General features: G+C 41.6%; 2 protein-coding genes across 13 annotated transcripts in view; one reads left to right on the top strand and one right to left on the bottom strand.

Annotated features, from left to right (window-relative positions):
- The first annotated feature begins 3,328 nt into the window (after positions 1-3,328).
- esr2b (estrogen receptor 2b) lies at positions 3,329-24,518 on the top strand. 2 transcript variants are annotated; one of them, XM_028973449.1, is made up of 10 exons: positions 3,329-3,448; positions 11,004-11,437; positions 11,545-11,750; positions 13,091-13,207; positions 13,386-13,733; positions 17,113-17,251; positions 20,247-20,380; positions 20,837-21,020; positions 21,287-21,529; positions 23,807-24,518. In XM_028973449.1, the coding sequence occupies exons 2-10, from the start codon at positions 11,037-11,039 to the stop codon at positions 23,868-23,870; spliced, it is 1,836 nt and encodes a 611-aa protein (XP_028829282.1). In that variant the 5' UTR covers positions 3,329-3,448; positions 11,004-11,036; the 3' UTR covers positions 23,871-24,518. The 2 variants fall into 2 exon arrangements, with proteins under 2 accessions (XP_028829282.1, XP_028829272.1); XM_028973439.1 differs by lacking the exon at positions 3,329-3,448 and adding an exon at positions 8,647-8,761.
- A 34-nt stretch (positions 24,519-24,552) lies between these two features.
- syne2b (spectrin repeat containing, nuclear envelope 2b) overlaps positions 24,553-27,303 on the bottom strand; it is a 100,292-nt gene continuing 97,541 nt past the window's right edge. For all 11 annotated transcript variants that reach the window (XM_028973043.1, XM_028973076.1, XM_028973110.1 and 8 more), the window contains 2 exons: positions 27,102-27,139; positions 24,553-26,035 (listed from right to left, as the gene is read on the bottom strand). In XM_028973043.1, coding sequence (XP_028828876.1) covers positions 25,825-26,035; positions 27,102-27,139 — 249 coding nt within the window. In that variant the 3' untranslated portion in view covers positions 24,553-25,824. The remainder of the gene's footprint in view (positions 26,036-27,101; positions 27,140-27,303) is intronic.

Genomic DNA, 27,303 nt, shown 5'->3' with positions numbered 1-27,303 from the left:
CTCTCTATCCTTTCCTTTAATTTGGGTTTTTCTTGTAACATTGGTACCATTTTTACATACATTATTTGCACCGTCCACCCTCCATCATCCCTGTACCATAATCTTTCTGTGTTCGTCTCATTGTAGATCCATGAACATGACTCCAGGGGCATTGGTGGCCTAGCAGTTAAGGAAGCAGCCCCGTAACTGGATCGAATCCCGATCCGCCAAGGTGCCACTGAGGTGCCACTGAGCAAAGCACCGTGCCCACACACTGCCCCAGAGGCCTTCTTTACTAAGAGGCCGATTCTCCCAATATTGGACAATCCACTGCACATAGACATGACATCATTTTCAGGTCATCTTTGCACATTCGATGAAAGTGCAATCTGTGATGCCAGATCTTCTGAACATCCATTTTTTAGTCCAAATGAGGCCCATCCCACTCCGTAGACATGTTCAAGTGACATCTTTGTCAGGTCATCTTTCTACTTAATATTTAAACTAATTTTAGATATAATTTATTACAAGTCTACTGTTTTGGCTCTGTGCATTACTGTAGTGCTATTTCAGGAGGTGGTGTACTGTTCCAGTTCATTTTTCTGCAGCTTCATTTGATTGTCTCAGCATCAGGTTTCAACTGGAAATGCATCTGTGTATGCATCTGGATATGCATATGCATTTTAATTTTTTTATTTACTTCCTCCACCTTCTGGAAATACATTTATACACATCAAATTCAAAGAACTTTATTTGTCCCAGAGGGGCAACTTAGAAGGCGCAGTGGAGCAGTATACGTATAACACTTGTTACAATACACAATAAACATATGACATACAATAACATTTTCCTTGTATTGCACTATGAACAATGATAAATGAATGTACCTCACAGGAGCAGTAAGGTGCATCATTTAAAAAGTGTGTGAGGTGATGATGATGGTTTTGGGGGGATGTCCAGAGGTCAATAGAAGGACAGCTTTCGGAACAAAGGGGACTTTCCTACTCGGCGTCCTGCAGAGCTGGCATCAGAGCCGGGGTCTGGGAGGGAGCAACTAAAAGGCAGAGTTCAGAGGGTGTGAGGGGTCTTGAGTCACGGACGTGTGACAGTCCAATAATCTTGGAGCACACGCTGACCGTGCTCTGTAACCGATTTCTGTTCTGCATACTGGTGGAATGGAACAAGCAGATGATGGAGAACGATATGACACTCTCTATGAAGGAGTAGTAAAAGGTCCATAAAATGTCTTTTCTGACTCCAAAGGACTTGAGCTTCCTGAGGATGTAATGCCGCTGATGACACTTTCTGAGGATCTCCTCTGTGTTTGAGGAGAACTTCAGTGGGTGGTCAAAGATGGTGCCCAGGTATTTATACTCCTCGACTAGCTCTATGGTTTCAATCATGATAAATAAATAAATAAATAAATAAATAAATAAGTAAAACATTTAATAAATAAATGCTTACTATTTTTTTTTTTCATTTTTATTAATTCCATCCACCAACTATATCAATATGCATACAATACAAAACAACAGTTGAGATGTTTAGTCCAGAGAGATGGCTGTGTTTCCTCCACCTCCACATCTTTGTGGTGCATGCTTCAAATGCCCTGAAGAACACACTCTCATAAAGCCCTCTGTGGCTGTCCTGACAAATTTCATGACTCCATCTGCATGAGTAGAAAAAGACAAGCGATTTGAAATATGAAGACGATCTGCTGTCATACACCAAGTCCCCTTATTTCTAAGTAAATATCGGTTCAAAAAGCATCCACTACCAGTATTAGAGTAATACAAATCCATCCCAGAACCTCTATACAGATGAGTTCTAATGCAGAAAACAATGTGCATCTTGCTGCAACAAGCAGACATAAAACACTGCAAGTTAAAATTTATGTTCCTATGTGAAAATGAAATTAAAGTACTTCAACTACACATTTAACTACAAGTACCTGGCCAACTGACCTGGCATAGCCACAAATTCGCTCATTCACTGGCACACGGAATGACAGCTCAAATCAGCTGAAAATCGCTCACTGCACAAGGAAACACAGTTTTACTGCGTGTATATAAATCACCTGGTTACATATAGGATGTTTAATCACAAATAATACATATTTATATTCATTAATATTAGTAATAATGTTGTCATAAATTACAAAATAAGGGTTATAGAAATTTACTTTCAATTTTATATAGAAAGGACATTCACAAAGACCTAATTTGGACAAGAATGGACGTTCAGAAGATGTATCGATATCTGTACATCTCAAGTGCGTATATTCATTAATAATGTTAATTTCTTGAACCTTGACATCCAAAAAAGTTACCATGTTCAGGTAACTTGCGGGGTCATAATTAGACGTCAAAATGGCGGACACAGTTTGCACGTGATGTAAAAGTCTTGGATGCAGTGTAGACATGAGCTGCATGTCCATCAGATGTCTTATGTTTAGTGGGATCTTGCAGATCACACGAGCCACACACATTCAATTCTTCTCTGTCTTGGGGGTGTTTATCAGCTTAACTGCTATTGTGTTGCGTTGTGTACTAGATATACGAACAGAGGTTTAATGGGCATGGCAACAAGCCTGCTCTCCTGGCTCAGGGCAAGAATGAGGCAAGGTTAAAGGGATCATTTTGGATTTCGATTCAGTTCTGTTTACAACAATGCGCAAGTAACCCAAATTATACTTTTACTGGATGTACGATGAGCCATACGTAGCCCAGTTGGTCTGTGTTGCACACGCGCACTTTATGTCAGTAAGTAACTTTTGTTTAATTGTTCAAATGTGTTTCACTATGTGTTGTTGGCCCCTTTGCCTTCACTCTGCGGTCCAGCTCACCCCAAACCATCTCGATTGGGTTCAGGTCCGGTGACTGTGAAGGCCAGGTCTCCACAAGTACTTAACTTGATGCCTTCAGTGAGAATCTACCAATATAAATGGCTATGAAAATAAAGAAACCACATTGAATGAGAAGGGGTGTCCAAACTTTTGGCCTGTACTGTAGCTGAATTGGCAATAAAGCCAAACTTTGACTTCATTCAAGATTTTTGGAGTATGGGTGCTGCCGCCTACTGGCGCGTTCAGGTCCTACATCTGATTTCCGTCTTTCCCTCTCTTGTCTTTAGTTTATCAATAGCTTCGATACAGCTTTTGGAATCAATCATAGCATTTGGAACCAAAAGCTTCCATTGTGCGGAGTTGGCAGGTCCTCCCCCAGCAGAAAACACGCGCCATCTCCCACGCGTGCTCACGCCGTGCGTGCTGCGGGAGGCGGGACGTGGGCGCGGGCCAGCGGCCCCCGGTGGGTGTGGAGAGGAGCTGCTGATGCTCCTCAGACCCCCAGACCTGCGCCGGCAGACGCGAGGAGGAGCAGGAGGCGCAGGGTCGCGCGCGGTCTAGACAGCCGGCTCCGGAGACGCGCGCTCCCGCGCAACCAGCGCGCACCCGCGCCGCCCGCGAGAGGTAAGGCGCGTCCCCAGAGAAGAGACCTGGGGGGGGGGGACCGTAGACGAACTAAAACGACACGAGTTCATGTAGATTCTCTCCTTTTACGTCTTCAAACCCAATCGGGTTTGGGTTCTGGTTTATTCTACTGCTGTTTCGAAGATAAAGAACACGATTTCACATAAACTCGGGAATTTACAACAAGAACGTAGTAAAGTGGAGTTTTGATATATACAGGCTGTATTGCAAAGTTTCGATGTTAATGACCGGCGTGTTCATTAATTTCTTCCAAGAAACGCGCGTTAGATGCGCCGCCGTTCGTAAGGGACCATGTGCAAAGTTTATTTACTGGGTGCGAACGAACAGGGGCCGCAAGCGTGGTTCTGCAGTGCTGTGCTTTGACATCTATGCAAAAGAACATTCAGAACCATTAAAAGTGGTTTCACATAGTAATGTGAACACATAGTAAATGTATTTTAAACATTGCCACCGGTTTTAGTTTCAATTTGTGTGTGTAATAGCAATTTTTGTAAATAAAAAAAACTCTTATACTTGCATGGCTGCATTGGTAGACACATTATTCTGTTTAAAAGTCTTCTTTTTTTTTTTACTATATTAAAATACCGTGTTTTAATAAAATTGTAAATTTTAGCATAATATCTGATGATCCACATTCAAATAGTTGAATCGATGGTCAAATATATCAAATTGCCGTGTACTCCATCTCTGTACTTGATAGAAAATGTTTCGAATAATTGAATTACTGTATACTACTTATTTAGGATAGATATAGTACTAGATATTTTCATCGGTTGCAAACAATATCTGAGATTTTAGACCAAATTGTTGTATTTATGAGTTTTCCTTCAGAATGTCAGTCTCTTATAACAGTCTGAAGTTAGTTTTAATTGCCTTACTCTGCTTTACTTTAAATGCAATTACAATAGTTTTTTTTATTCCACCAAATGTTATTTCGGAAGAAAGTGTTTTTTCTTGATCAGACAATTCACAGAATGGACTTTGTAGACGGTCCCTTACTAAACGCTGCGTTCCAAACGCTTCTTTCTTGCTTTCTTGGAAAACAGCAAACAAAAACTAAACATATAAATATGCTGCTGTATTGCTGCAGGGAAACTTTAGGAATTTTAAAATCTATTATCAAGTAACATTTAGGAAGGCAAGGCCTAAAATCCATTTTATAAAATATATACTTTGCAATGATCTGGGAAAGGACACAACTGTTCATTGTTTTATTCTTTCGTTTTTTTTTATATTAAATTAAATTCAGTTAATTAAATTGTCATGTCTCATCTTGCTCATGTTTAATAACACTTAATAACATTAATAGCTCTTTTGCTGAGAACTGCATTATGTTCTCAGTGCAGAAGGAAAAATGGAGTTAAAGGGTCGGGCTTAAAAGACCTGCCCGAGTATCTGCTGTCCACGTTTGTACCCGTACTCCCACTGCTTGTTTAATTCTTGGAACGGCATTCCTTTAGGCAAATACCAAAAACTCACCAAGGCCAGTCTTTCATAAGATCTATCACATTATCTCGCACATCCCAAAAACTGAACGGCCAGTAACCAAAACAAGCCTGCGTCTACTGAGCTGCGGCTCCTGCCCGAAGACCTCTGGTCTGGCTTGGTGCACAGAGGTGTGTGTGTGTGTGTGTGTGTGTGTGTGTGTGTGTGTGAAGGGCTCAGATGTGGGCTTCACTTTCACGTACAAGGCGGCATTACTGGTGGGACAATGTGGAGTTCATGTGCCATTTTGTCCCCTCAGGTGCAGCTTCGCTCCGTGTCTTTTTCTGCTTGTTCGGTTCTTGTGAGAGGGTTGATATTTCACTTTACTTACAGTCTACACCGCAACACATCCCTCACGTGGCATTGAGCTTCCACCTTCCCATTTTCCTGTGCCATGTACAATATATATTTAATAATAACATTATGACCAGGGAATAAATCAGACTGCATTTTCTTTAAATTGGGCAGTTCGAGTGTAATATATTGTGATATTTTAGGTGGTGATATTTTATCGATACAGGGACATCAAATATCGATATTTTTATGTAGCTCCTCTACAAGCCCCACACCAGCCTTAGATGACTAACTGAGCACCTCAATATCTTCTTTTCAATCTTATGCATTTTATCTGAATGTTTTTGGTGTCCACTAGTTCAGGGTGTTAAAATGCAAAGGCAATACAGTTAATATTCAGTTCTGAGTTATGTTGTTTTGGCTGAATTATGAATGCAATATGATCCACCCAGATCTACACAGCATCTTGTATATCAGCTCTGTCTTTACATTTTCAGTGACCTGTAGAAGATCGCAATATGTACACTATCACAATATATAATGATGTAATCGAATCGAGACTCAGGTGTTGTGATATGTATCGTATCATGAGATCCTTGCCAATACACACCCCTATGATGCAGTGAAATCACATGACCTCTTGGCCAATCACACTGTGAGGTCGCAAATGAACGTTTACATTATGAGCAGACATAATTACTCTTGTATACGTTTCCTACATACAGCCTTTCTCTTCATTCTACCTCAGTCGAGTATGTCTATACACAGATTGCACTGTGGACAGGTAAATCGGCCCAAATGTTGTGCTCAGTTGGCTTCTCCTTCGTACTACTCACTCAGTCAATCATTTATTCATTCTTTCACTCCACCCCTCAATCACTCACACACACATAAACTCATTAATTCATTCATGCCCTCCCTCAGTGACTGATTCCCTCCCTTTGGTATGAAGGAAGCCCTCAGTGCTCCCTTATAATCCTTTAACTGAAAGGCTTTTACTTCCCAGGATGCAGTAGTTTCCTCATTAGACGAGTTCATGTTCAAAGGAACAGAATAAATTGAGGGGTCAAGTGTTTGTGTGTGCGGGGGGTTCTTCTTTATCCTTATTTGAATGTGTCTCTGGCCCGCAGCCACTCCAGGACACAAATGTCTCATGTCTAAAGGAGTCCCTGCATCGTAGCTAATCATAAAAAGTTTACCAGACTAGTGAGCAGAGGAGTGGAGTCGGTCCTTGGTTAACTGGGTGTCATGGAATGCCTCATGGCATGCTGAGATAATAAGATTGTTTTCGCAATGAGTGTCATTTTACATTTACAGCATTTATCAGACGCCCTTATCCAGAGCGACTTACAATCAGTAGTTACAGGGACAGTCCCCCCCTGGAGCAACTTAGGGTTAAGTGTCTTGCTCAGGGACACAATGGTAGTAAGTGGGATTTGAACCTGGGTCTTCTGGTTCATAGGCGAGTGTGTTACCCACTAGGCTACTACCACCCTACGTACCCTGATGTACCCTGAACCATTTGCAGTTTCCCTTCTAGCCCAATGTCAAAAGCAACAGTACTTTCAAAAGTCCTGTTGATACATGATATAATGGGGCAGTGGTGGCCTAGCGGTTAAGGAAGCGGCCCCGTAATCAGAAGGTTGCCGGTTTCACTATCCCGATCTGCCAACCAGTCACTGAGGTGCCACTGAGCAAAGTACCGTCCCCACACACTGCTCCCCGGGTGCTTGTCATGGCTGCCCACTGCTCACCAAGGGTGATGGTTAAAAGCAGAGGACACACTTTGTTGCGTCACCGATACAGATGTAAACTAAAGACGAAAATCTGATGTGCTGTGTTTCACAATGACAATCACTTCACTTTCACATGTTTACAACACGATCGTGCTACCTGAAGCTGACTTTTTTCAAGGGATTTGGTTTCTGGTGAAAATCGCCTGTGGAGCAGTGTGTGTGGGGGCGGCAGTTCGATGACTCAGGATTCGAACCCACGACCTTTGCTTCCGTAGCCGCCAGGCCACCACCGTATATTTTCCTTCGCGTATTGATTTTTATTTGTCTGATTCCTGGGTGAGGCAGCTGTACGCGGATTGGTGGGCTATTGGGGTGTCAATAAGCAGAAGTGTGTTGTTCATAAAAAAAAAAAAAACGTGGTTTGTGTGTTTTATTGGCTGGTCTGCTGTTGAATAAAATGGAGGACGAACAGCAGGTGCTTTACGAGATTAACATCCTGTCAGAGTTTTAGGTTACCTCATTTGCACCTGCTAACACGATCCTACACCTGCCATGTTTGCATCTGGTCACCGTAGTCGGTACTGACAAATAACATCGCATTTTATATGATCTTTAAGAAGATTGTGAGGTTGATTCTGATCTTCTCGGAAGATGTTCCACAAGATTCTGTTTCTTTGTTGCCATGCCCATACATTCTGTAGAGCATATGTGATGCTGGATGAGAAGGCCTGACATGCAATCTCTGTTTCAACTCATCCCGGTGGTGTTGAGGTCAGGGCTCAAAAAAGCTCCAGACCATCACTCCTCCTCCACCGGCCTTTTCAAGTAGCCACGACAGTCAGACAGGTAAAGTTCTCCTCGCGTCCGCCATGTGACTGCCAAACAGAGACATGTGATTTGTCACTCACTCGCTCACGTGTCCACTTTTCCACTGTCCAGTGGTGGTGTGCATTACTCACTTACTCACTTTCCTTGTCCACTCCGCCCTGTTACTCAGAGTCACGGTTTGATATTGGTGTTCACACCTACGAACAATTCAGAGTTGTCAATTCACTTAGAGAACATGCACTTTTGGTCTGAGGTCTGAGCCAGATCACACACCGCATCTCTCTGCCTACACAATTATTTAAATGTCGGTGTCTGATTCGACACACCGGTAATGATTTATTTATTCGTTGTGTCACAGATTTATTAAAAAATGAATTCATTTCATCTGTCCATGACACATAGGAATTTGTGGGTAGGATTGTAGAATGTGATTGACAGTCCTGATGGATGAATCTGCTGTTTCTTTTTCACATGGTTGAGTTTGGTGTTTTATTGTTTGTATTATTATTAATTTAGGTTCCATGAACTGTGGAATTGATTGGTCAGATTGTACCTTGATCGTAATCAAAAAAACCCCAAAAGAACAGAAAAGTACAAATCCCAATAAGTGCTGTCAGCCGTTTGTTCTTGTCCCCTTGTGTTCGAAGATCACTGTCTGGGTGCTTGTTGGCCTGAATGCAGGTACAGTCCGTCTCTCAGGTATGCTGGCATGGTGCCCTCTGACCTTTCTCTCCCAGCCAGCCGTTTGCTGTGGACTCTTGCCATTTCAGCTGGGCAAAGAGCAGCCATGCGCACACACACACACACACACACACACACACACACACACTCACACGGCCGCACCTCAAAAACAGCCAAGAGCCTACACATGTTGAGACAGGGACCCTCTCCGCTCATGAAGCCTGTGTGTGTGTGTCCTGTCTGGGAGGGTCTACTCTGTGCAACTCTGGTGAGCTTTTTGTGCTCTCACTCTTAACTAGCTGTTGAATGTAGGGCCAAAAAATGTCCATATGCAGTCATGTTAACTTTAGTACATAATATATACGAGGTTTGGATATTTATTAGGATGTCTGTAGTTAATGTATGTAATCTAGCTTTTTATATATGTTTTTGGAGATTATTCTCCTTATAAAAGTAAGTGTTTCGTATGATATGAATGATTAGATACAATTTGGACTGTGAGAATGTAAAGTCTGCGGTCACCTAATTTTCTGTACAATATAATATTTATCATACCTGTGCCATAAGAAATTCATGAAACTAACAAATGAGTCAAGAAGGAAACATTCCAAGTGAAATGGCAACATGTTGGTGACCTTCTCCTTTGGTATCTTTCTTCTCCCCAGTCCTTCTGCAAGCATTTGCCTTTTCCAGAGCAGCAGGTCAAACATTGACATCAGAATGTGTGCTCTCTGTCAGACTGACCCAAAAAGCACGGCTCTCTCCTACGTCTTTACTCCGTTCTCTCCCACTCCGGTGACATTAGAGCATAATTGGATTTGATGGCAGATATTTTATTCCACTGTGGATTTACAAATGCCAGAGAAGCAATAGGCTTTTAAGCGAATGTGACTTCCCCCTAATTTATTTACCAGCGTCTGTCCATTCCAACGTCTGTCCACTTCAACCCTGTTCTTGAGGTTATTGTTTTTACAGTAAATGTTTTATTTGGGCCTTGGGTCCGGACTATGACCCGGTACTCTCAGCTCTGAACAGGCGTGTGCCCCTAATGATCCTGAAATTGGTCCAGCCCGCTGGTGAGCTGTGTCCCCAGCTGTTGACAGGGTTGCGTAAGGGCCATTGTGCCACCTGTGTGGATAAAGTGCAGATGCAGCAGTGGAGTTCACGCAGGGCAGCGGCGGGGAAAGTGCTCCCTGAGTGGCTGAAGGTGCAGGACTGAAGCAGGCGCAGTGATGTTGTGTCATACGGAGTCCCATTAGTCGTAAGGTGACAGATTTGTACCTCAAAAGGAGTACAGTATGTGACCTGGGCACTATTTTTGAACCTCACTCAGGGCGGCACGCCACGTTTAGTGTAGTATTTTTTCTTCTAGTTTAAGATCAAAGGCGTCATAAATAAAAATACAGATAAAAATAAAAAGTGCTTGGTTATATGTATCTTGAAGAAGAGAAACTAACTGGCCTTTTTTGTTGGTTTGTAAGAATTTCTGTCACAGAACATGATATTTAATTATGTTTTATTCTTGTTTTATCCATTTATTTCTGTAAATTTTAAGGCTGCCTCTTACACTAGAGCACTAGACAAAATTAGTGGCTACTCAGGCAATATGTATACGTACAATATATATATATATATATATATATATATATATATATACACACACACACACACACACACACACACACACACACACACACACAGTAATCGTAGTCATCATTTTAATGTAATTAGGGTATGACAATTAACTGGTATTTTCAGTGATAATGTGGGTTGGGTTAAATTAAGAACAAAGAATTTAATATGGCAGATCATACAAAGTCTAATAAGTTTCCAGTAATAATAAGCTAAATTTGCTCTGAAGTTCAGTGCAAGATACTAAATTTGAGATTGAGTATGTGAGACGTTTTTTCAGAAATTGATTCCATTTGTCTGCTTCTTACCAGACATTTTATAATTAGCCAAGCATCACTCATCTGAAGGCTTCTGGATGGTAGCAAAGCATTTCTGAAAAAAATATATATATGTAATAACCACCACCTCCCATCAAATCCAGTTATCCTGTCAGCCATGCTGCGACAGTTTCTCTTGAGAGGACTAAGCTAACCTTCCTTGGACGTTTTTCTCAGGGCTGGATAGCCCTCATTTTTTTCTTTTTTGGCCTTAGAGCCTCTTAAAAGGCAACGTGTCCCGAGATTTCGCTCATGAATTAGTGTCATTTTGGCTGTTGTGCTCTGCAAGGGTATTGCAAGGGTGTGGGAGTCTTCACTTTTTTTTGGAGTGGGTGCTGTAATCACTCAGTCTAGACAACATCCATGGAAGGAAGGGCGGCCGTCTGTTTCCCTTCAGTGTTTTTACAGAGCCAGACAATAGTAAAAATTTTTAAATCAGAGCATGACTCTAATAAACACTTATTAAAACCCAAATCAAGAAATTCCTCATTGGGATACCAGCCTCCCCTTTTCTTCCATGCATGCCGATGCTAATTATGCAAATGTTCTTTACCCAACAAGCAATGCAGTGAGATCAACCTCCTCTGCACAACTATGAGCTCTTCTCCTGGGATAGAGAGCAGCATAGACTCCCCTCTCCTGGAGCTACGGGACACTTCCAGCAAGGAGCCGTCGGAGAGGGGAAGCTCGCCCACGGTCTACACCTCCCTGGCCATGGAGGTCCGCGCCGTCTGTATACCATCTCCTTACGCGGATGGGAGCCAGGACTACGCCCCCCAGGACTACAGCCCTGAACATCTGAGCTACTACAGGCCCTCCATGTTGGAGTACAGTCGTCCTTCGCTGTCTGAGGACCCCACGATCTACTGGGGCTCACACGGAGGTCACAACATGCCCTCTGTGTCCCTTCAGTGCCCCCCACCTGCTGTAGTCTACAGGGAATCCAATACACATTGCACCTGGGCAGAGACCAAGCCACATGACTTGTCATCGAGGTTGGTATGATCAAGAATTGCTGGAAAAAGTTCTTCCACGATGCCTGTTGCAAAGGGTTTGCATAGAAAATCATCACCAATGCAATGTTGTTTGTTGTTCTCCTCAGTTCCCTCATGTCCACCTCTAAAATCTCCACAAGGTCTTTAGAGGAGGACGGGTTGAACTCTTCTACCTCCTCCTCCTCCTCCTTGGGGTTTGGGGGAAAGATGGACATGCACTTCTGTGCTGTGTGCCACGACTATGCCTCGGGCTACCACTACGGCGTTTGGTCTTGTGAAGGATGTAAGGCGTTCTTCAAGAGGAGCATCCAAGGTAAATTTATTGATCTACTGTCAGGTGGAACCTTGTTTAAGATAATATCTAACAGAGGCCCAATCTCAGAGATTTCAAGAATATGAAGTGTACTATGAAATAGATAAATGGTGCTGACCTTGTTCTCAGGTCTGCGTGTGTGGGCCTTTTTAAAATCATTTTTCCAGCGTTCTCTAAGGCCCTGAGCCAAAGTGGGGTTAGAAAACAGAGGTGTAGAATGATTGTATGGTTAGATTTGCATTTTGCATTGCATTTTATAGACTTTTTGCATTTTGTATTTTAATGACTTTTAATGATCTGTACAAATTGTAGCCATGCCAAATGGGAGGGGTACTTGAGGTGTAGTTATTTTTTGCATTGTGAAACACTATTATAGGTTTATTTGTCTCTATTGCTAATTTTTAGAATGTTGACTTTGGGGTTGAGGAAAAAATATAGTCTGGAAATACAACATGAGTCCTTGTTTTCAGTAAAGGTCCTCAGGGACAGGATTAGTGCGCACTGTTCCCTTTTGTGATCAGAGAGACCCTTGTGCCTGTGTTTATATGCCGGTCCTCTTCGGAAAAAGCAGTGCTACAGTACAGTAAGTCTTTGAAAACAGTACTGCTGCATATTGCTGTATTTATCTGTATGTTGTTTTGCTCTGTAATTCAAATTAAACTGAATATTTCTGATTCTTCACATTAGCGGTCTACAAGCTCTGTTCTTTAGAGGTCCCCTAGTATGAATAACTTTTTTATATTCGAACGAGAATTGCTGGTGTCCCACGGAGAATTGCTGGTGTCTTCCTCGTGTAAGTCGCTTTGGATAAAAGCGTCTGCTAAATAAAGTAAAGTAAAGTAAAGTAAAGTAAAGTATATTGGTTTTAGTGGTCCTCTAATACTGTATATGAAGTCGCGCAAACAGAATGTTGTGTCGGTGGTTTTCCATAAAAAGTCTCACGTGACAAAACGTGGGACAAAAAAAAAGTTCATTTGTGCTCATTTTTTCATTCAATCAGCAATGCTTCACATGATGGTTGGTGGAGTCACTTTTTTAGGGGATGGGTGGGAAATTCTCGGGGTGGAAAAAGCATGAGAATGGGGAGGTAACCTTTCCCCTTATGACATCAGCAGATAATTTCATCGAAAGCAATTTACATACAAGATGATGACTTACAATTTGTAGTTACTGGAACAGTCCCTTTGGAGAGACTCAGGGTTAAGGGTCTTGCTCAGTTGGACGACATTAGTTAGTGGGGGCTAGAAGCTGTGATAGGCAAGTGTGTTACCCGGGAGACTATTACCGAATTTTTACACCTCAAATTTTTAACTAAACAAAAGCTTTTCTCAACCCTTCAGGTCACAATGATTACTTATGCCCGGCAACAAACCAGTGCACCATCGACAAGACCCGGCGCAAGAGTTGCCAGGCATGTCGCCTGCAGAAATGCTACGAAGTTGGAATGATGAAGTGTGGTGGGCACCAGTTATTTGCATTTGTAGAGGTGGTACTATTCTGTGAATAAAACACGTGATGGTTGTAGAGATATTACTGTAGTAAACATTGGATTAATGTGCAGTCCCATTTATTCATTGATGGTGTTGATTAATGTTCGCATTGTCACTGATAAATAATACCAATTTTCTTCATCAGGTGTCAGGAGGGAGCGATTTAGTTACCGTGGTGCCCGTCACCGGCGTCACGCGCAGGTCAACGACGGCCCTGTGGGCAGGTCGCAGCGACGTCACGAGGTCTCATTGGCCCTGACCCACCCTGTGGTGTCCCCTATTGGCAGCCACAGGCCTTCAGATGGGCAGATCTCACCCTTCAGCCTGTCACCAGAGCAGCTCATTGTGCGCATTTTGGAGGCGGAGCCTCCCCAGATATACTTGGCGGAGCAACTGCAAAAACCGTACACTGAGTCCAGCATGATGATGTCACTCACGCACCTTGCAGACAAGGAGCTAGTGCTCATGATCAGCTGGGCCAAGAAGATTCCAGGTGTGTGTGTGTGTCTGTGGAAGTATCTCTATAAACAATACAGGCTGCTTGTATGTGGGTCTACAGGGGCTTTCTGGATGAATTTGTCCATGTTTTATAATTTAATTAAAGTCAGAGCCTCATATTAGACATAAAAAGAATACGGCTTCTTTAATGACTGTGCGTTAGCACGTGTGTGTGTGTGTGTGTGTGTGTGTGTGTGTGTGAGAGAGCAGTGTTGGGAAGGTATTCCGTTAAGTTACTCAATGTGAGTAATGTATTCTGAATACTTTGGATTACTTAATATATTGTCATGCTTTTTACAACTACATGAATGTAGCAATCACAGATAATAAAAAGCCCTGTTTTTCCCTAACCATTTCTATTTATAAAGCTGAAAAGTGGAAAACAAACATAAAATATGCCATTGAAAAGTATTTACTGTTATGGTCACCAACATATTCCATCACTTAGTTAAAATAAAAAGTAGCCTTGCACAAGAAAAATGACCCTCTTTTTGATTAGGACCGCACCTTCCTTGCGGCGGAAAGCGGCCATTTACAGCCGTCTCCGTTCCGCGCGGCGAGGTTAAACCGGGTGGTGGCGTGTCACCTTACACCCACTCAGTCCATGTGCACTGTAAGAGTATAAAGATCATGGTGTAATAGTGAATTAAATCATATTTATTTACAATTTTATGGGTAGCATGGATTTATGGGCGCTGAAACAGAGCGCAAACTTGAGGGACTGCGCATGCGCAGATCCCCTAGGTATCACAACTCGATAGGCAGCATGTTTCGACAGAACACCTGTGCTATGCGTGGTCCGCGCAGCGTGGAATTATCAAAATAGAGAGGGGATAGCCTAACATATGAAACTGGAAAAACCCGCCATGTAATCCATTTATTTAAAAAAAAGTAACTGTATTCTGATCATCACTCATTTAAACAGTAATATGAGTAACGAAATACAGTTACTCATATTTTGTATTCTAAATACTTAACGCCGGTACATGTATCCCGTTACTCCCCAACACTGCGTGTGTGTGTGTGTGTGTGTGTGTGTGTGTGTGTGTCAGCTGGTTTTGTGGTGTACTATATTTACAGCTGGGTTAGTCAGTAATGTGGGTGACAAGCTCTCTGCGATGCAGCGGTTAAAAAGAGAATTGTGAATCAGAAGTAGTGCTTAAAACAGGTTCCAAATTTGATGTTAAACATTTTATTTTATGCAATTTCTTCACTGCTTCATGAGTGTGACCTGTCTTTTTCGTCTGTGAAATTAATAATATATTTGTGAGTCCCATCATCTTTTCACATTAATTTTTTTTTAATCCACTACCATCTCCGATGACTTTCAGAGCTGAGATTGCGGGATTTGCTGAGTTTCCAAAGCAACGTGTTTTTTTTTTTTTACCCCTTTCTCATGGACTAAGAATGGTAGTAGGCCTGTGGTGGCTGTTAAAAGCCAGGTGTGACAAAAGATAAAGAGCTCTTCCAGTAGATCCAGCTGCTTTGGAACCAGGCCAATGAAGGAATGTTTTTTTGGCAATTGAAGCTCTTAAAAATCTGAAGACTGAATCTGTAGCTTTTACTTCCCTTATATTGCTCTTAGTGGAGGTCCTGGTGGTGTTGGTGACATGAAGTGTGTGTGTGTATGTGTGTAAGGGAGAGCGAAAGAAGGAAAGCCAATGCACTTGAGGAAAAATTTTATAGTGCTTAATGGTTACATTGTGCCCCCCCCTTTTTTTTTTTTTAACAGAAGTCAGACCCAGTAGTCTGAGATCTACATTTTAGGGAAGTGTGTCAGTCTGACTGACTGCCCTTGTTGACGATGCTCTGACATTTAAATAAACTTAATTCAACCACAGAACCATAGTCAGCCAAGCTTATGTTACTGCAATCATACAGTACAGGCCAAAAGTTTGGACACACCTTCTCATTCAATGTGTTTTCTTTATTTTCGTGACCATTTACGTTGGTAGATTCTCACTGAAGGCATCAAAACTATGAATGAACACATGTGGAGTTATGTACTTTACAAAAATAACTGAAAACATGTTTTATTTTCTAGTTTCTTTGATCTGATTACTGCTTTGCACACTCTTGGCATTCAGTCACCTGAAATGGTTTTCCAACAGTCTTGAAGGAGTTCCCAGAGGTGTTTACCACTTGTTGGCCCCTTTGCCTTCACTCTGCGGTCCAGCTCACCACAAACCATCTCGACTGGGTTCAGGTCCGGTGACTGTGGAGGTCAGGTCTCCACTTTTTGTTAAGTACATAACTCCACATGTGTTCATTCATAGTTTTGATGCCTTCAGTGAGAATCTACCAACGTAAATGGTCATGAAAATAAAGAAAACACATTGAATGAGAAGGTGTGTTCAAACTTTTGGCCTCTACTGTACATTGATATTATCATGTTAATGCTTGCGATTATTCTGGACGGCAGGGGATGTTTTGTAAGTTCTTGGTCACCTGTTTTCAACAAATAAATCACAGATTTTTCTATGAATTAATCATGATTAATGTTCAAGACTAATGTTCACTATAATGCATATTCAGAACTTGACAGAGACCAGTGTTGGAAAGACGCTCTGCAAACCTCAGGCGCCTGGTTTTTTTGTGCTGCTGAAAAAATGAATCTGCGACCACAGGCACATCCTGGACAGACTTGTCAGTGGCAGTGTGTCTGTGTTTGAATCAGTCCTAAATCTTTTCACTGTTCGTCTCCATCTCCATGTAAGAATTGTCTCTTGATCGGATGAAAATTGCATGAATGGGAAGGAAACAAAACACAGGTTTTGCATGAATTGCATTCATTTATTGTAACATGTTCAATTTGTAAACAAATGTTAATAATTAACATGTTAGTTGGGACAGTTTTTCATGAAAAGAGCCTCCAAGTCAAAGCAATATTCCATAGACTCAAACTGTAAAGGAGACGCTGCTGAATGTGAACTGTGGAGATTATCAGACATGCAGAGTTGTTCTTGTTCACTTCACCCCCCAAATAGTAACGAACCTATCACCATAGAAATATGAACTATAATAGCCCACCATAATTACTTTTCTGAGCTCCAGGAACTCCCGATCTTCACAGCAGCGGGTACAGGGAGTGAGAATTGCACCACTGTTATTGTTGTTGGGGAAAAAGTCAGATCTTACCAAACAGTTCATGATGTTCCTGTACCATAGTGGAGGGTCCTTGAAGGTGGTTTCAAGGAGTAATATAGTTGCAGTCAAAATAGTCGATACCAGAGAACCCCATCCGTGGAACATTGATGATGAGAACCCTTACTTGCTGTTGCTTTACACCATTAAAATAAAAAAAGGAGTTCCTACATTGCAGGAACTGGAAAAAAAGCAGTACTGTGAAATGTCACTGCTTCTGTGTCCTTCAGGGTTTGTGGAGCTGTGCTTGTCGTACCAAGTCCACCTGCTGGAATGTTGCTGGCTAGAAGTCCTGATGTTGGGGTTGATGTGGAGGTCTGTTGACCACCCCGGAAAGCTCATCTTCTCCCCTGACCTCAAACTCAACAGGTGGGTTTTTGAACCTTCTCTCTGCTTAATTCACTTTAAGCATATCCTTAATCGTGAGAGGTTCGAAGATATTATGCACAGTATTAGTGACAATAAGTGTCTTTTCCAACATTAATAAATTACACTAATCATAAAGTATGTCATTTAAGTTGTGCTACATTTACTTATTGAAACAACTTGAGGAATAAGAACATGAAACGTTTAGTAAGGACACGTAATGAGACACAACTGAGTGATTGTTCATACTTTCACACTTTCACTAGTCAAAGTGTGGATGAAAGTGCAGATTAGCTTCTCCTGCGTATTCTCAGATGTTGAAGGTCCATTTCTGAAATTCTGACAATGGATGTGACGTGAAAGATTACTGTTGAAAACCGACATCCTTCAGATGTCATTTCTACAGGGTCTTATTTCACCGCGGACCGAGATGAGACCATTACCAACATTACCAGAATGGTCTTGGTTCACAACGAAAAAGAAAAGATTCCTGAAAAGTAATGTGTAGAAAAATGGAAAGAGCCAGAACTTCTCTGGGTGGAGGGTCTTTTTGTTTTAAAGCAGATGTTCGAGTAAAGGTCAAACTAATCCAGTGTCTTAATCAGGTTGCACTGTGTGTTCCTACAGCCTTTATTGTGTTTTCTACGTCAGGGACAGAAGCATGTTGTCAGCGCCGTCGTAGAGAGGCCTTTCTGGTTTGTGGTTTCCTGTGTAGTGTTTTTAGTTCTATATAAAGCTGAGATGTTCCTCTACAAAGCACACAGGCGTCCTGTGTCCTGACGTGGCCTTTCACCCACTGCCAGTTTGACCCTTTGTGTTTGTGTGCTCGAGTTTGCTGTCGTCTGCTGGTCAGCTCACAACCTAGTTCAGGCTTGTTTTTTTTCCATCTAACAAAAGATGCATCTTGGAAGCGATGGAAATGTGACCTTTGCGACCTCTGCAATCTAGAAACCGAAGCCATTTGTTAAACGGATGCTTGTGTTTGTTCATGGATAATTTTGTACACTATGTTCTACAAAACTGCAATGAAAACTGACGTCCCACAAACCTCTTGCTCTCCAAACACAAACATACTAATGAGAATTGTGAATCTAACATAGATTTATTAATTACGTTACATTCAAAGATGTCTAGTTACACATTAATTAAGTCAGGAGTCGTGGCACAGTCCCATCAGTCATTATGACAATATTAAACATGTTTTGATATTATTAGACATTACAGTAAGTTTGAGGCTGTACAAAATGCCACGTTGGCCTACGTATAAGACATAGATTTCCTTCACAGAACATGTCAGGAATTGCCACTGTCTTACATTTACAGTCTACATGAAAATACAATCACAGATCTCTTTAAATAGTCATGAAAAAGGGGGTGTGGCCGTATATAATCTAAAATTAATATGAAAATACAGTAAACTTGTATTTGTAGTAATAGTAGTAGTAGTGGTAGAAGTAGATATAGTAGAATTTTGTATGGTAGTCTGTGGCTGATCTAGTATGGATTCGTTGGACTACATGGCTCAATATTAGTAATTAGTATTACTTTCTATGCCACTATAGAGTATTTCCACCAAAATAGGTGGTTTGACACAGTCTAGTAGCTGAGACTGTATTTGAGGACACAAGAAATGATCATCACATACAGGGATCAGGACAAGTTCAAGGTTTTGTTTCACTCTTTCTTGTGAAAGAGGTTTCACGTGTTTGGTTCATGGCTGGAAAAAAAACTGAGGTGCCACTAGTATCCTATGAGACGAGCAAGGCCAACAAATAAAGCAGATTATGTTATTCAATAGCTGATACGTTTGTTTTACTAAATTGTGGAACAAGTCTGTGTGTGTGTGTGTGTGTGTGTGTGTGTGTGTGTGTGCGCGCATAGTCTGTTCCACGGTACATCCGTCTGGTCATGATTTACTCAGGAACGTGTGTTAATGATTAAACCAATAAATACTGTGAATACTGTGCATTATTGGGTCATACCAGCTTAGCTTTGTTTGCACGAGTTTGAGTGTGTGATAGAGCCGTTTATTACAGCATCATTACAGGAGAAGGACACATAGTGGTAGAACAAAGCGTTTAAACGTGTGGCGATGCCGGACGATGGATAAACATGTTTAATTACGATCTGGTCATTAACAGCTAACAAATTTACACTTTACTGCAGTATTCTTTTTTTATTCAGTGTAAAAGGAGCTCCAGCCGTATGGTATGGTCCTTTCTTCAAAACAGTCCAAGCTGTTAATAATAGGGTGGTAGTAGTCTAGTGGTTTGCCTACACTTGCCTATTAATCAGGTTCAGACCCCACTTACTACCATTGTGTCCCTGAGCAAGACACTAAACCCTGAGTGTCTCCATGTTGTTGTGAATTTTTCCCTATTTTTTTTAAGGATGCGGGACATTCAGTGCTCAATACAGGGTTAAATAGATACGGGCGCTGTCTGTCTGCATAACCATGGATTCTGATAATGCAATCAGATTTTTCCATACCTGCGTAGATGTCTGTCAAACTGAATTCCTGATTTTTGCTGGCCTGAAAACATCACATAGCGCTGTGGTGTTTTTCACAGTCAAGACCTTCAAAACTAATCATTTAGTCTAACTGCAACATCCTAATCTCCATGTTTACGGGCACAGCCATCATAAAAAGATCATAAAAACAGAAGAATGCCTCAGCACGCATTGTTGCAGCCATTCCGTGACCTTTTTCACTTTATGAGATTATGGAAATTACATAATTAAGCATGTCACCGGGGAAATGTAGTAAACACATCACTGAAAATGACCGGTGTGGACCTAATGAAGATTTTACCAAGTTACTTGTCCTGATCAGAGTGGCGGAGAATCGGAATTTGCAGCATCTGAAAGGAAATCAGGAGGGTCAGTCAGCCGGTGGTCTTTGTTCAGAAGAAATGGGTGTCTTGTTGTGGATTTAGAATTTGCGCCACTGATGTTATGAACCTTTTAACTGTTTTTATTTTCCTCTCCCGCCCGACAGAGAGGAAGGGAGCTGTGTGGAGGGCATTATGGAGATATTTGACATGCTGCTGGCTGCCACCTCCAGATTTCGGGAGCTCAAGCTCCAGAAGGAAGAGTATGTGTGCTTGAAAGCCATGATCCTGCTCAACTCTAGTACGTCCCGCTATGAGTATTAATGGAAATGTTGGTTTGGGGTTTAAGAAGATTGGCTCCTCTCAGCTCTTGAGCCTTCAAATTTGTCATTTTGGGGTCACTGTTTCTTTAAGGTTATCAAATATTTGAGGGACACTGCTTTCCCAACGTTTAGTGATATTTCTAAGCATATAGACTAAAGAAAATGTTGTAGCCTAGTGGGCAACACACTCCACTCGCCTATGAACCAGAAGCCCATGAAGACACAGGTTCAAACCCCACAAACCCCATTGTGATTCTGAGTGTCACCAGGGGGACTGTCCCTGTGAGTACTGATTGTAAGTCGCTCTGGATAAGGGCGTCTGATAAATGCCATATTTGCAAATGTTTCTCACAATTCAGCATTAATATTTGCATTAATATTGATCTACATAACACTGAGAAAGTGTTACATGGTGCACATTTTTTGCCGTGCAGATATGTGTACAGGTTTCCCAAAGACTTCAGAGGAAGTGGAGAGTCGTGGGAAGCTCCTGAGACTACTGGACTCTGTGACAGATGCGTTGGTCTGGACCATCTCACGGACTGGTCTCTCTGACAAGGAGCAGTCGGCTCGCCTGGCTCACCTCCTCATGCTGTTGTCTCACATTCGGCACCTCAGGTAATCCCAGCAGTTTGTGTTGGGTAATCCCAGCAATGGTGTTAACTGCCACAACCCCTCACCGGTTAGTGATTCCAGCCTTGGGTCAGGATTTCTGGTCGACGTTCTTCTTCCTTACCCAGAATAATAATTAAATCATTAAAAAAATTACATATATATATACATATGTAATTTTTTTTAACAATTTATTTATTATTATATTTAATTTAACCCAGGGGAGCACTGAGCACTGACTCCATTAAATCATGGTGACCATTTGTCTGCAGCAACAAAGGCATGGAGCACCTGTCAACCATGAAGAAGAAGAACGTGGTGCTGCTGTACGACCTGCTGCTGGAGATGCTGGATGCCAACACGGCACATAACTATCGTCCCGTGGCCTCCGCTAAAGGCCCTGAATCCGGCCCCTCGTGCCTTTCTCCACAGTCACCTGCCTCAGAGCTGGCCGGCCAGGCCCTGTTTTCACCTCAGCAGCCCAGCCCGAGCCAGGGGGGTGGGCTACACAGAGGGTAGGAGTCCCTTTGCACATCTTAAATTTACAAAAGACAAGTAAAGGAATACAAGGGGAAATTTGTTAGATTGAAAGGTTAATGTATGCAGTGTCGTTTAAGTGCAGCGTTTAGAAAATTACTTTGGAAATACAATTGACTTCTTATGTGTATTAACCTATATGCAATCTAACAGTAGTTTAATTGGTTTAATTATTATATGAAAGTAATGTAACTTATTACATTTGATTACCTTTTGTTTTTGTACCTTTTGTACCTTATTTAGACGTACTGAACGCTGACTACTGGCAAACTTTTTACACCATTATAATTGATTCATTTTATAAATATAATATCATTACAGCCACCACAATGTCAGAATTCAGGCTTAGTTTAACTGTAAAACCGTACAGTTATAAATCACTGCTAAATCAAATATGTAACAGTCAAGAGGACTGAATTAAGGGGCAGTGGTGACCTAGCGGTTAAAGAAGCGGCCCCGCAATCAGAAGGTTGCCGGTTCGAATCCCGATCCGCCAAGGTGCCACTGAGGTGCCACTGAGCAAAGCGCCGTCCCCACACGCTGCTCCCCGGGCGCCTGTCATGGCTGCCCACTGCTCACTCAGGGTGAAATTTCACTGTGTGCATCGTGTGCTGTGCTGCTGTGTATCACATGTGACAATCACTTCACTTTACTTTTGAATTATGTGAGGAACTTTATGGTTGGTGGGGGTTCCTCCACCCTTCTCTCCTCCATCCCAATAAACCAGCACCCGTTCACTGTCAAAATACACCTGGCAGTATCTGTAGCATCTGACATTTTTCACCTGCCATGAAGTGTCACGTTCCTAAGTCTAGGGGTCTAAGAGATGTGACGAGGGTGTGGAGGAGGACGTCCACTGTTACACACACAACCAAACAAAAGCATACAAACAGTGCACTTATTTACAGTGAGCAAAGATGTACAATAAAACAGCAGACTCAGCACTCATAACAGCATAAAGGATCCTTGCAGATCTCCATGGACCCTGGGGAACCTCCCAAAAAGAGTAAGGGCCTAGCAGACCCTGGGGACCTCCTGAACACCATCTGATGTCTCTTTATATAGGTGGAGGTGACCAATAGGCAGATGGTAGGTGGAGCTGGTAGGCTTTAACTCCTCCCACGAAGTCAACCTAAAAGAGACAGGGATATAAAAACACAGCCAGCCACACAGAACATGTGGGAGCATACGTCCAGGGATGTAACAAGTGCCATGGTAAGATTAATTAAATTGCTATAATAGACAAATAATCACTGCTATAGTCAACCCCTCTGCCATCTTGGTTTCAGAGCTGTTTAGTTTCTATTGGTTGTGGGACAGTGAATCATACATTATATTTATTTGAAGTGCATTTCTTTTTGTAATATCTCTGTACTTTTTTGTAAGATGACATGTAACACTGCTTAACTGGCAGCAAGCAAAGCAAAGTAGACTAACATTAACCTTGAGTTAAAGTAGACCACAAGGTAAAATATTACTCAAGTAAAAGAAATACTGAGATTTATTATGGCTTATTAATTTTGTAACTCAATTATTTGAAAAGATTCTTGTCACCCTTGGCACTTCAATCTTGTAATATGATGCTATTGAAATCTGACTATTGAAATGTCTATTGAAATTAACATTAGCACAAATCATTGAAGGCAAACAATTTCCATGAAATAACATGACATCCATAAATTCCCACATGAGAATTGTTTCATAAAAAATGTGCCAGTGGTGGCCTAGCAGTGAAGGAAGACTCTTACCCTGGTCCAAGGGTGGTAGTAGCCTATGAACCAGAAGACCCAGGTTCAAATCCCACTTACTACCATTGTGTCCCTGAGCAAGACACTTAACCCCGAGTGTCTCCAGGGGGGACACTGTCCCTGTAACTACTGATTGTAAGTAGCTCTGGATAGGAGCGTCTGATAAATGCTGTAAATGTAAATTGTCCTTTGATCCTTCACAAGATGAGTGAAATGCACAACACACATTTTTCATGTTTATAAAAAGTAAGATGTTTGACCCTGATATTTTGTGAAGTTAACGTAAAAAAAAAGCCTCTCCAGAAAGAAATTGCCTTCAGAAAGTGTATTACGTGTGTGGCTTCTACACACACCTTCCTGCACACCACCTTCCTGCTACTGCCTTCTATTGTCCATCTGTAAATATGCTAAACTACTTGACCCCATGCCGCAGTCATCATATTGTATTTGCATTTTCACACCAGGCAGTAGGACAGAGAAACTCATGGTTTTTGTCTGGTTTCACAGTGACGTTTCTGAAGACCGTGGCTCGGAATACGGTGGAAACAAGGAGAAGATGGAGGTCCCCTGAGGGTCTGTGCAGTAGTCTGGGCTGCGGTGGGATCGGTGGAACCAATAGTGGACAAGCTGGTGCTTAGAATACTGCTAGGACTGGGAAAGAGATCGTTTTGCATGGCGCCATGAACTAGAGAATGTACAAACCACACTGAATGGATTTTGTGTGACATGTGCTGGTAATGTTACGCCTCTGATGTCCTTAATATCAGTTCTGCAAATTCCTAAAAATGGGAGGTTGTTTTTTTTTTTTTGGTATGCACACTTGTGATTGAGAGAAAAAAAACACAAGTGGTTCATTTTGATAGATTTTTGTATTCTTATGACTTCTTATGTGTGTATTTCTGTATTCATGTCTAAAGTGCATGGACGACCCACAAGCTCCTTTCATGAACTCATTTAACTGTGACATTTAAAGTGACACTGAAATGTGAACCCTTCTTCTATGTTTTTTTTTAATCACTTTTCTGGTTTCCTCCGGTTGTAGTACCATTAGCATATACTGTTAACGAGACATCATCCATCTCCATCATCGGGTCAAACAAGCCACGTGTATACTGAAAAAAAAAACGATTGTCACTGTACCTGTTTTACCGCATGCGTGTTGTGTTGGTCTGTGGACGCCTTAATCAACCGGTGCAATCATCCAGTTGCAAAAAAAAAAGTCTCCCGGTGAAGGACACTCACAGTAAATTCTGTATATGGCAAACATCTGTTTATTTCTCAAGATAAAAAGTACTTCAGACTATACATCCCATAAATAAGCAAGCAAAAATAATAAACACAAACTGTACACACTGTTGCTCTGTGTTTTAACCCGGCCTTTCAGTCAGGGGGGTGTCGCTGATAACTCAAGATGACTGGACTGTGAAGGGAGATCTAGAGGTTGCAAGGTAAAGCGTGCAGTACTATGCACTGCTTTACAATTTTTGTGCCTGTAATAGAAACATTTGAATTGCTTTTTTTTTTTATCTAAATCCTATTTTCGATTTATTCTGAAAAACCTTGTGAGCCGAGCCACAAGAAATACCAGAAATATAGACATCTGCATCGTATTTATGGATTTTGTTCTTCAAGGTAAAACATATTAGATATCCTCTATAACATCCCAACTCAACACTTCATCACCCATAATTAGTTATCGTCTACGAGCGAGAAAAATACACGACCGAGCTGAATACATTCATACGCTGACTGCTAACATTTGAAGCTGGGACACAGCGGAAGTGGAGAAGATCGGAGGTCTACAGGTGGGTGCAGCAGCAAAAATGAGTCACATTCAGAATTAAAAAAATACGGAGCTGTACACACAATAAATAATGCAACAATATACATTTCTCTGTTCTCGTCATTTCACCCACACATCTAATCACACACAATTTTTCATTATGATAAAATAGACACAGCTCCACGTACAGACTATCTGTATAACCTATCTCTCTCTGTGTCATCTGCACTGACTCCAAACGAGGCCAAGGCAGTTGAAGAAGCTACAGAGAACGAGCACAACACTGCAATTCACCATCACACGGTAAACACAAACTTGCTCGCCTCATTAAAACAAAATGGCTTGTAGTTTATTGGCTGTGATCTGTCATTGGCCTTCGTTACAGAAGTCCCATTTTACCATACAGGAGCTTTAAATGAAGAGCTCTGCTTTTAAAGAAAAAGGTACACAAGATAAATGAAACCTTTGACATGTGGAGCATTTTCCACATCACGATAAATAAATAAAATGACTGATGCTTTGTCACAAAAAAAATACTACTATACAAAAACACAAATTATTGGTAATATATAGTGTCACTTTGGACGATGTGAGAAAAATCTCCAGGCTCCTGGGACTCGAAGACAAAGTGGTGGAATAATTCTTCGTTCTCCAACCTGGAGGCCGCCGTGATTCTTCAGCTGGTTCAGACCAGCAGTTACCGACTGAAGGGCTGTCCTGGGTTGGGGGAAGGGGCGCCGACTCACGTGGGTGGGGGGCCATTGGTGTAACGCAGCATGGGGTAGAAGGAGCGGGCGAAGTTGTTGGTGAGGGCGCAGCTGTAGTCGTCCTCAGAGAGCGGCACTAGGCAGGCGATGACCAGCAGCAGCAGGAAGAGCAGGTGCAGGGGGAACGCTGCGCGCAGCACCCGGTAGAAGAAGGGCCGAGTCGGGGACGATTTGCTCGTCTTCTGTCTGGAGGAGTGAAGAGAGCAATACATGAACATGTGCTTCGTATAACAAGTTTTTTGTCCCCAAAATACATCTGAAAAAGTAATGTCATCTTGCAGTCGGATTTTTTAAAAGTAAAAATGGAAGAAAAGAGTCTATTGGCCCTTTCTTTGAACTTTTTAGCATACATGAAATACCCATTCATTTAGCTATGTTAATTAAATAAATTAATGTAATACTTAATTTCAGTCGGATTTTAAGAAGCTCATTGTTTCATTAAATCATCAACAGAGTAAAACAGTTTTATATATATATATATATATATAAAAAGCATGATTTGGTCAACTGCAATTTGATTTAGTCAGTTTTCAAGACACTTGCATATTTAATTCTTGGTAAACTCATTGCAGAAATACAAATGGCAGCTATTCCTTTAACTGCATTTGCAATCGCTCTTCCTGTCCATTCCTTACGTTATAGTTAATCTGAGAACCGCCAATTCACACCTAGTCAGAGGGAGGGAGGATGTGAGCACAGGTCGAGAAATGAAAGGTCACACAAGGTCACATCTCTATCCTACTGAACTTTTATATTTACATTTTACTTATTGAAAATCAGAACTTTTGCATTACAACCAGGTTTTATTAGACATATTAAAATTTTCAAATTAGTAAAATCAGTAAAAACTTGAAATAGATCTCATTGAAAAAAATTGACTGTGTCTGCCATGTACACACAGAGATTAACCTGAAACAGACGTCATACCATCTGACACCTCACCAGGAAAATATTTTTTTTAAAACATGATCAAGCGCTGATATAAAATGCTCTGTTGGACTGTGGCCATTCTGCTCTCCTACACGAGTGCATTACACTCACTAGCTCTTCAGTTTGTCTGGACTTTGGGTGTGTGGGTGACGCTTTTCTGGTAAATGAGATCGTATCTGTTCTGCAGCGATGCTACTTGTGAAATCCAATGTGGTTTGTGTGTTCAGATCCTTCCAGTGAGGCTTAATTAGATACATACGTTATAACTGGGCAAACAATCAAGAAAGCATGCAACACACAACCAAAACACCGAGAGACATACCTTACACTTGCAGCAGATGTTCTGTCTCCTTCCACCACCTACACAGAAACATACATAAAACAAAAAAGGTAAAATAGTCATTACACACATACTTTACCCCCCGCTATGATATATTGCACAGTAACAGACTAATTATAAGAACAACTGGGATAGGGTGGTAGCAGCCAAGTGGGTAAGCCACTCACCTATGAACCAGAAGACC

The sequence above is a fragment of the Denticeps clupeoides genome, chromosome 1 (assembly GCF_900700375.1).
Source record: "Denticeps clupeoides chromosome 1, fDenClu1.1, whole genome shotgun sequence".
In the NCBI taxonomy this organism is placed as follows: domain Eukaryota; kingdom Metazoa; phylum Chordata; class Actinopteri; order Clupeiformes; family Denticipitidae; genus Denticeps; species Denticeps clupeoides.
This window is presented reverse-complemented; position numbering and strand designations above follow the sequence as displayed.

Coding starts and splice junctions, on each gene's coding strand:
- esr2b (XM_028973439.1), top strand. CDS start 8,681: ATGTTGAGACAGGGACCCTCTCCGCTCATGAAGCCTGTGTGTGTGTGT. Junction 13,208..13,385: donor AGTTGGAATGATGAAGTGTG/GTGGGCACCAGT, acceptor TTTCTTCATCAG/GTGTCAGGAGGGAGCGATTT. Junction 21,021..21,286: donor TCTCACATTCGGCACCTCAG/GTAATCCCAGCA, acceptor ATTTGTCTGCAG/CAACAAAGGCATGGAGCACC.